General features: G+C 54.5%; 3 protein-coding genes across 3 annotated transcripts; 1 reads left to right on the plus strand and 2 right to left on the minus strand.

Moving 5' to 3' along the window:
* Nucleotides 1–400: 400 nt before the first annotated feature.
* Nucleotides 401–2845, minus strand: A1O7_09565 (uncharacterized protein; the record flags this gene model as incomplete). The annotated part of the gene is made up of 1 exon (XM_007763553.1): nucleotides 401–2845. One exon carries the CDS (start codon nucleotides 2843–2845, stop codon nucleotides 401–403), a length of 2445 nt encoding a protein of 814 aa, XP_007761743.1.
* Nucleotides 2846–4151: 1306 nt separating this feature from the next.
* A1O7_09566 (uncharacterized protein) lies at nucleotides 4152–4916 on the plus strand (the record flags this gene model as incomplete). The annotated part of the gene is made up of 1 exon (XM_007763554.1): nucleotides 4152–4916. The coding sequence occupies one exon, from the start codon at nucleotides 4152–4154 to the stop codon at nucleotides 4914–4916; it is 765 nt and encodes a 254-aa protein (XP_007761744.1).
* A 296-nt stretch (nucleotides 4917–5212) lies between these two features.
* On the minus strand, nucleotides 5213–5863 carry A1O7_09567 (uncharacterized protein; the record flags this gene model as incomplete). Its single annotated transcript, XM_007763555.1, has 1 exon — nucleotides 5213–5863. One exon carries the CDS (start codon nucleotides 5861–5863, stop codon nucleotides 5213–5215), a length of 651 nt encoding a protein of 216 aa, XP_007761745.1.
* Nucleotides 5864–10128: the final 4265 nt, after the last annotated feature.

Raw genomic sequence — 10128 nt, forward strand, 5'->3', positions numbered from 1 at the left:
GGCGGCTAGCTGCCTGCGCCTCCACCAATCATCCTGTCTCGCCTGCTTCTATGCACGAGGCTTCGGAGTAATTAGTGCAGAGAAGACGCCATAGTGCACAGGGCGGATGGCCGCAGAACAGCTGGTTCTTGTCCGACAGCTCTGTGCTCGATGAAACAACCGCACAGGGTCCGTAGATGGTCTCGAGGCTGATGAGACGTTGTTTCAAAAGTGATTTGCTCAAGACCTATGTTTATATTGTCCATCCTAATTGTGGGAACTGATTATTATCGACGGCACCACCTCGTCGAGCCTCAATCTGCTATTTTGTACACATACACACACGTGGCTTCCTCTCGACCAGCAACGTCTGACATCCACTGCAAGTCCCACTTACAGAGCAAATGCTAGAAAATTAACCCTACGCTCGGTACCTGTCCATGACTCTCAGTCTGCTTTCCATGGCCCCGTCCGCCTGAGTAATCTCCCTTCCATCAACATCAACGTAGCGTCTCTCGGGTTCCATCGGCCGGTATCTTGGGTCTGGCACAGGGGCATACTCTGGTGCGATGGGTCGCCTGTCATCCATGAAGACACTCCCTTCGCGACCCACTGGACGAACACTGAGACCCCGCGATATCATTTCCATCGGCGGGCCATCTTCGTATCGCGTTGCAGGCGGCGGCCGGACACTGCCTGCACGAACAGGCTCGCGAAATTCAGGCCGCTCATCTGGGTACATGGTCTGTCGAATTGGGCGATCCATCAGTTGCACGCTAGCGCTTCGCATCGGCGGTGCCGGCTCAAGATATTCTCTTGTGATTGGCGACGCAATTGCAGAACCTCGTGGTGGATCTGCGACACGACGATACGAGACAGGCGGTGGAGGCATGTCTGCACCGTAGGCTCTTTCCTGGAGAGGTTGAGGTTCGACAAAGACAGACCCGGCTCGAGCTTGCCGGGGATATTGTTCGTAGACGGGCTCCACTTCTCTGCGGATTGGCACTTCTCGAGGTGCCATCGGATGCCGCTCCTGGACTATTTCGCGGAATCTTCTGCCATACTGGTCGACGATTATTCGCTCGACCGGAGCTGGAGGAGGCTCGGCAATGTAGCGGTGATAAGTGCCATCTCGCTCATCGTAGACATCACGATAGACCGGTGGGCGTGGTTGGTCGTACTCGACTGGTAGCTCGCGCAGTGGCCGGCCTGATTCGGTGATTGCAGGACTTCCCGTTCGGGCGTATGATACAGCACGAGTTCGAGTTGGGCTATCGTAGTAGGGATCGACGTAATCTTGAGGCTGCTCAACTCGCATACTGTGCATACTCGCCACGCGGCGCAAATCTTGATCGTCCCTACCGGGTCTCATGCTGGACCTGGACAATGGACGTGGCTCACTGGAGGGCATCAAGCGTTCAACTTGGCGTGGAAGTGGCCGAGCGGGAGATTCCACGTACCGCTCATGAGGGGGAACAGCATAACGCACTTCTTGCGCAGATTCATCATCGAGGATGATCGGCCGATCTGCACCACCGGAATGAAGCCTGCCAGTACCAAGTGGCTGGACGTCGTGGAACGGTGGCGGTGAGATATCTTCTTCTTTGACGTCTGGAGACGCCCTGCCGTTTCTTCGGGCCTGTCTCTTCTGGTTGCGCCCTTCAAGCTTTCTTTTCTTCCTGGCGGGAAGTGTTTGGTTGTCATCAGGACTAGGTGGAGATCCTGGTCTTCCATTCCACTGTTTGCGGCCGGTACGTGCATTCTGTGAGAGCGGGGAGTCCTTAGCTACAGCCAGAGGCGAGACACGAGACGGGCGGGGAGCAATGGGGGAGGTGATGTGGTTTCTTACAATCCGCATACGGGCCTCAGATGGTGAGGGTGGCCGAGGCCCAATATCTTCCACTTCCGAATATCTGCGCAAAGGTCGGCTGCGTGGATCTCTACTGTCTCGTATGTCTTCAGCGTGAGGGACCTTGGGCGAAGGGACCTGTATGGCAGCCTCTGGGGGTGAATACTCCCCCTCCTCTTCCTCGTCGTCCATGTCCATCGCAGTCGGATCAGGGGGCGGTGGGGGCTTCGTGGGTGCCGCAGCAAGCGGCGCAGGCGACGTGACGTTGGCGGAGATTGGGTCATCGGCACCAGGGTAAAGGGGTGCACCCATGACGGCGCTCACGGCACGTGGCCCGGAAGACTCGTCCGCCTGCTCCTCATCAGCTTCATCTGGAGATTCGCTAGGTGGCCCTTCAGGAGTTGAGTCAGGCGCTCTACTAGAGTAAAACTCGTCCTCATTGACCGAGTCGGTGGCTTCTTCATCGTCCTTGGACGAAGGGGATTTGGCTGTGCCGGTCACTCGGGCGAAGATGGCCGGCAGGTCGAAGTCGGGTTTTGCCTCTGCGGGTGCAGGTTTCTTGCGAGCATCTGCCCTCTTTTGCTCAAATTGATCTCTCAAGGCCTTTTCGAGGCGCTGTCTCTTGAGCAACGTCTCGGCTCGAATCAGATCATCTGACTTTGTCAAGAGCACAGGATCAAACTCAGAAATAGAAGGGGTGGAGACCCCGTTTGGCTTGTTGTGGGTGTGTGTGAGCTCATCTTCACGCTTGTTTGACTGTGCACCAGCCTCAAGACGATTTGGCGATGGAGTGGCAGGGGAGGGAGAAGGTACATGCAACTGAGTCTGCGAGAGGGCCGATGAGTTCTGAGAACTAGGCACGCGGATGGCATGCGCCGGCACCGTCAATCTAGGATGAGTCCCGGAAAATACCTCGTCGCGAATCCTCAAGATCTTCTCGTATTCGAGAGCCTCATCGATGGACTGCGCGGGTGGTGGCAAGATGCCGTTGGGTAGAGCGACAGCTGAAGCTGACATGTCTAGGGATGCGCGTCTGAGCTGCGCGAAAGCCGTGGAGAACTGGGTTTACCTAGACAGAGACATAGTAGGACCAGGAAAAAGATGGAATGGGTATGCTAGCAAGGAGCAACAGTAGAGAAATCGTCCCTCGCTGGAAGGGAGGCTGCCACCTTTGCTGGGTGACCTTGAGCTGATGGGTGAAGGAAAGGAGAGTTTGATGCAGGTTCCAGGTTCGCGACTTTCAGCAGCAGCGGCTCCCAGCCAATCTTGGCAATTTTGTTCGCGGTCACGTGGGAGATCGACGAGACTGCCAGGACAGACACCTTCGACTACGGCGGGCTGTTTGAAGGTGAAATGTAGAGTAGGGCCGCTTGATTAAGTAAGAGGTACGGAGTACGGAGTACGGAGTAACCATCATCGAATGACACTTTACCATGTTCAACCCTAGACGTGTCCTTGATGTCTATCCCCATCTGTTCGTCCCGCATGAGTCGTCCTGCCCTACATTGAAGATTAGATCTCCGACGGCACAGCGATAGTGCGATATTTGCCTACCTAGGTACCTAGGTAGGTCGTTTTGGCGCATTCGTGAGGTGACTGAACGGTAGGTTGAAGGATCATGGGAAAGGAAGTAGATAGGCTGCTTAGAAGGCGGAATACAGTACAAAAGACCAATGTTTACAGCCAGGTGAAGTTGCCCCCCCGCTCAAGCCTTTCAAACTGCCTTTACCACGTATAGAGCATCGCACTCAAAGTAGGTAATTGGACTTCCGTGCCTAGGTATGTATGTACCTATTGTCAACAATTACACGTGGCATGGCACTACGGAGTATTGCTGCAGTTGACCAGAATGCATGACGCGACAGTCCACCTAATTACCGCACAGTACGGAGTAGAGTCGCAGTCCATCGCTCGGCTTCGCCACCAATGTCGTCTTCTAAAAGGATGAAAAGAGTCATACTATCGGGGTTTTATTTTACTTTATTTCTGACCTGCTCTGCGACACCATGACATGAGACAACACGCTCACTTTCTTCCTCGAGTATACAGTTCCTACCACCGTAGACCTCAACTTCACCGTCATTCTCGCCATCGTCGTCGTCATTATTCTCGAATATAGATTTCCTACGCAACCACCATAGACCTCGACTTCACCGTGATTCTCCCTATCACCACCGTCACTCTCGCCACCGTCGTCGTCATTATTCTCGAATATAGATTTCCTACGCAACCACCATAGACCTCGACTTTCACCGTCATTCTCCCGATCACCACCGTCCCTTCTTCCTTGTTATAGAGGTTTCCACACGAAATTTTTTGAAACATGGGTTCTGTATCCGTCAACAACCTCCCCGAAGGCGGGCTTGAATCCGGCACCGCCGACACGGCCAAGAACAAGGACACCCGCGCGGTCTTCTTCTTCGACATCGACAACTGCCTCTACGCCAAATCGCGCCGCGTGCACGACCACATGGCGGCCCTGATCAACAAATACTTCATCACGCACCTCGACATGTCGGCCGACGAAGCCACGCACCTCCACCAGAAATACTACAAGGACTACGGCCTGGCGATCGAAGGCCTGGCGCGACACCACAAGATCGCACCCTTGGACTTCAACCGCGAGGTCGACGACGCGCTCCCCTTGGACGAGTTGCTGGAGCCGCACGCCGAGACGCGCGCGCTGCTGCAGCGGTTCGACCCCCACAAGGTCAAACTGTGGCTGTTTACCAACGCGCACGTCACGCACGGCCGGCGCGTCGTGCGGCTGCTGGGGATCGATGATCTGTTCGAGGGGATCACGTACTGCGATTACGGGCAGGTGCCGTTGGTGCCGAAGCCCTTGCCGGAGATGTTTGACAAGGCGGAGCGCGAGGCCGGGGTGCGGCCCGGGGGCCACACGCCCGTTTACTTTGTCGATGACTCGTACTTGAATTGTCGGGCGGCTTATATGCGGGGGTGGACTAACACGGTGCATTTGGTCGAGAGGGGCGTGCCTGAGCCGGAGGAAAAGGCGAGTAAGTACCAGATTAGCGATCTGGCGGAGCTGTTGGATCTGTTTCCGGAGTTGTTGAGGACGGATGCATAACTCTGAGCTGGCTTCGAGGAAAAAGGAGGATAGAGGCTTGTGTGTGAATATGATATGATATAATACATGATACATGATACATGATGCATGAATAAGATATAGTGGCGAGCTGCCGACTCGACTTCGGTTGGCGCAATCCCAATTCCGATCCCAGGCATTTTTTCCTTTTCCCTTTCCCAAAGAGACTCGCTAACTACTGCTGCTTGAACGCTGGACATGTACAAAAGAGAAAGGCCAACTCCTCACAAAGCATAATCTATAATCTTCATCAAGTCATTCCAGTGCAACATCCCCATCTACGCACTGGGCAACAAGCGGCGCTTGCCGGAAAGGTCACTGGGACAAAAGCTCCAAGTTCCCGCATGCTTCTTGCCGTGCCAATTTCTGATCATCGCCTCGGCAACCCACGGGACAGCCGGGAAGTCGCATTTTTGCCCGTCGATCAGGAACGACTTGTCCTGGCAGCCGAGCGTCCACGGCGCGTCGGTGTACAGGCTGTTGTCCTTGGTCGCGAGGTGCTCGGCGTGCTTCCACACCTTCGTGACTTCCCTGGGGTCGAGAACATGGAGGCTGACCAGCGTGGGGATTTCGTCATGAAGATGTTGGATGAGATCAGGGGCGAACGACTCAATAATGTGCCGAAATGTGACGCCGTTGAACTCTGCGGGCTTGGTGACGAACACGTACTTTTCGAAGACGGCCAGCCCGTCGGCGAACGATTCGTGGCCCTTGGTGTTGGCTTCCATGGCACCAGGTCGCCCTAGCAGCTTCTCCAACGCTGGGAACATGTAGTCATCCTCGACATGGTGATGGTGGTCCAGAGTCTTGAAGAGTTGTTGGTTGAAAAGAAGGAAATCGCTCGCTTCTTGAGTGTCGGGTTGTACCGATACGGCATGATTCCAGGAGGCGTTCAAGGCACGGATGATGGTGTTGTGGATCTGGGCCATTTGACGAGCACACCAGAGCGCCGGGTGGTTTTTCGGTACTGACGCCGGCACCGACTCTGGGTGGATGGTGGTAATGAGAGGATAGTGGTCATCGACATAGCGGGGTGATCGCATGCTAAGCTTGGATGTGTGTCCCGTCGAGACCGAGCTGGCAGAGGAAGAAGCAGACCGGTTTGAGCGGACGGAGTTCGACGAGCGGAGTGAAGTTTCTGAAGCCTTTTCCATTCGAGAGGCGTAGAGCTGTCGTTCAGCCTCGGACAGATACAGAAGATGTGAGTACCTCGTCTGGCTGGGTGACTTGGGCCGAGATAGAGTGGGCGATGTACTTTTAGCTGGGGCGGGCTCTCTGATGACGGGAATTGCCTGCATTTTTGTCGTGTTCGTATCAGAAGGATCCTTGGAATGTTGGTCCGTGCTAGGGTAAGCAAGTACTCGACAAAGTCTGCCGTTGCCAAAGGCTGTTGAGAAACGTGGTAGGGAAGGTAGGTCCGCTGTTCTGATGGAAGCCCTACCTCATGGAAGAGGCTCCTCTCTGTTTATGTATCCTGGAGCCTCTCATCGCTCATGTCATGACCACAAATGGATACTACACCCATGTCCATGCAGGAACCGGGAACGTGGATCTTTGGGACTGCTCAATTTGGAAACCTTAGGACGGCTAGATTGCGGTAAGAGCCAGAGTGTAGCGAGCAGGGTAGCTCTGACAGACGCCAAAGAATGCGCAGAAGAGGCTAAGGAACGCCATGTCAGGCTGAGTCTGATCAGGTGGTGGGTGGGTGGTACCACTTCAGGCGTGTTTGAAAACGTCAAGCAAACTTCGTGTGCACCGTAACGGATGGTTGCAGAAGGACAAGCATCTAGGGGCATGGCTGGAGAGTTTGCTAGAGTGGCACTCAGAGTGGGAGAGTGGTCACTTGACATTTGTGATGGAACCCCCTGCTCCTCCGCTTGCGGTTTAGCTTCAGGTACGTCGCAAGGGTCGACACACCGAAAGAGGAGGCCTACGCGAACTAAGGCGACAGCGTAGCGAAGGTTCACGTCAGAAGGATACCCAAGAGTTTGTCATTCTCTCGCCAGCCGGCCAAGCACCCCACGAGGTATTGACAGCTGTGCAGCCTCGGCCGGGTTCGTCTTGTATCCGTAATATTGGCTTTTGGACGCTGGCAATCAAACGAAGCAGGGGAGAAGGACGGCCGCATTGGCAATTGGCGCCCGTGTACAATTGTACGTCGAGAGCCGCGATCCGGGAATCGCCGTTCCATAGCAACGATGCTTCAGCTGTTCATCATGACTATATCTTCTGTTGCCCGTGATTGGCAATTGGCTGGATCATGAGACCCGGGGAGAGAGGACCTCGGGACAATAACGATAGTAGCGTGATAGGCGCAGTTCGATCTGTGGAGGTTTGGCGCAGAGTGATTGGCGCTGGCGTGGCTGATTGATGATGGAGAAGGCCCTCTTCGTCCTCAGCGAGATCTTGCAGTGTACGTATGAGGTATGATCGGTCCATCCGATATGTCTGTGTTTGGTGCAGCATCGTGGTTACACCTTGCTTCTTGGTAGACCTTGTCCGTACCGCATCGATGTGACTCTTGTTTGCCATGACCGTGTAGAAGACCAGGCGGCGGGCCGAACACGAACAATGACAAACAACTCACTCTCCGGCATGGCAGGCGCGCCGGTGGGGACACTTCGAGCGGCGCTGAGCGGCCAGACACCTGGTGGTGGCTCCAAATAGTGTTCAATTTCTGGCATGGGCCGGGCTGGTTTCGTTTAGACAGTCAATCGCAGGCTTGTGCAACCTGGAGTCTAGAACGAACGGACACGGGGAGACGTGTCAGAGTGACAAAACAGTGGTTCGAACTTTGAATCGAAAAGCATTCACCAATCCAGGCTTCAGATTGCCGTCATCAAACTTTGATAAGCTGACTGCACTGAACGACGTTCGCGTACCTTGCAGGGAAGTTTAGCAGCCGCGTGGAAAGCTGGGGCCGTCCGGGCAGCGCTCGATGGCCTTAGTTTCCGGCTGCACGCTACACTAAGCATGGCCCCTGGGGCGCCTGATGCGGTGCCTAACTCGACGCTCCGGGCGCTGGAGAGTCCAGTTTGCAGATCCTACGGCTCCATCCGCGCTGCCTCACTAATTAGGTGCCTCTTCACTAGGTACAATAATTCCATATTGCTGCTTACTGTTCGATCAATGTTATTCTGATCTACACAGTACCTAGGCAATCAGTCGTTCAGCTGGCATTGTACGAGGTACTGCGAGCGATCACTAATCTGCTTATGATGTCCTTTGATCGCAAGGCACCCCCTAATCATGCTCACAAGGTACGTACACGAACGGGGGAAAGCCTTGTGAGACCTCTCTGGTTCAGACTGTTACATAGCAGCAAGCAATTATGACGGGTGTCATCCGATGGCTCGTCGAACCTTGCGGGTGTTGGCGTAGGGCTGGACATCTTCCATCAGCTGACTGCCCCTGAAGCAAGCAAACACCTGGAGCATCGCCCAATTAACCAAGAGGTCAGACGTAGGAATACGGAGTACGGAGTACGGAGCAATTCTACGGTAGCTCCATAGGAGGACTTTTTCGTATCATGGAGCAAGCGATCCTAGGGCTGTTCGCAGCATCAGCCGTGTTCGTCCAGTTCTTGTAAGCGTGTCTGCGAGTCACTACAGTATGTAGTACTCCGTAGTTTCCACGACAACCGTCCGCGGCCACCCAGAGGCCACAAGCAAGACAGACGGAGTCAGAGACCGAAACATGCGTACTGTGTACACAGTAGATGGCGTCGAAGCTGCACCCCCTGACACTCCAATGATCTCACCGCACCGTCCGCAGTAGTGTACTCCATATCATCCCCCAGATTTCTCGAAGAACCCAGCACCATAAAACCACTACCTGCACGGTACGTATGAATGTACCACTGCAGCCTCCTTCGGAAGTCAGGACTCGGTCCCAGAACTCATTCGGTCGGCCCTGACGAAAGGAGCTCATGTCACCATCACCACAAATTACGAACGTGGCCAGCCAACCAAGCCGCTGTCAACTTTCGTCAGGTTGAACGCACGAGTTCGCGTTCTTCTTTCTCCCACGCTACAAAGTAGCCCGAAGACTGAGTTTTGACGGACACGATGCGAAGTTCGAGAACTTCGAGTGGGCGCCGAGTACGGAGTTGCATAGGTGGGTGATAGGGACAGTACGAGTACGGAGTACCAAGACCATGCAGTGTTCGATTGGACGTGTGGTGACTGACGCTGGTCCTGTTCTGGAAGGCCCTACCACAGCCAAGCAGTGTGATAGGTGTCAACACGAACATACGCATGTCGCCATAGTGACATTGAGTTCATGCCTCCTTTAGCAACCGAAGCTCAGACTCCAGTTCACGTTCTCTCTCCAGCCTGCCAGCCAAATCTCGAGGATCGCCAGGCCGCAGTCTCCATCTATCCCGGCGGGTCAAGTTTTCGACGGTGCTAGAACCAGCAAACACGAGTAGAGTTCACATCATAGTCCCCACCGCTTAGATGATCGTCAAGCGTCGACTCCTGTCACTGTCATTGAGCTGCTTGCTGAACACATGCCGAACATGTGCAGGGGACACCACCGCTTGAGTGATCGTCAAGTGTCGGCTCCTGTCAAGTGAGCGAACATGTGCAGGGAGGAGAACGTGGTCACGGTAGACGGACGTGGATCTCAACTGCTTCACGGACGACGGTATCTCGCCGTTTGCTGACGATACTGTAGTGACCAAGAGATCTCGGCGAGTGCTTGCGATGCCCTTCCCATCCTGTAGCGATGTATGATCGCTGCTTGCAAGCACGAAGTGCACGCGAACATGCTGTTGTCAGGAAGGGGGGCGCACATTCCCCATATACAGTACCTGCAGGGGTTCGGTTCGGCTGCGTACCACGTGTTTCGATTCCCGAGGTCTCGGTGGGTGCCCGGCCCTCACGTACGACATGGGTCTTGCATGAAAGCTTGTTCGAAAACCCCCGTCTGCGCGCTGCGCGCTGTAAGTTTCTACGGTCCAGACATGAGATGCAGGGGACTGGGGAGGAGCTGGATCGGGTCGAGCAACTAACTTCGCAGGTGGACGTGGTTGTTGGGTCGCTCCGTCGTTGGATGACTAACTAGGGAGGTTTTGGCGCATCTTGACTGGAGGATTGAAGATTGAAGATTGGAAATTGAAGATCGAAAATTGAAGATTGAAAATTGAAGATTGAAGATTGAAGATTGAAGATTGAAGATTGAAGATTGAAGA

Source organism: Cladophialophora yegresii, assembly GCF_000585515.1.
Source record: "Cladophialophora yegresii CBS 114405 chromosome Unknown aczIN-supercont1.7, whole genome shotgun sequence".
NCBI classification, from domain to species: Eukaryota; Fungi; Ascomycota; class Eurotiomycetes; order Chaetothyriales; family Herpotrichiellaceae; genus Cladophialophora; species Cladophialophora yegresii.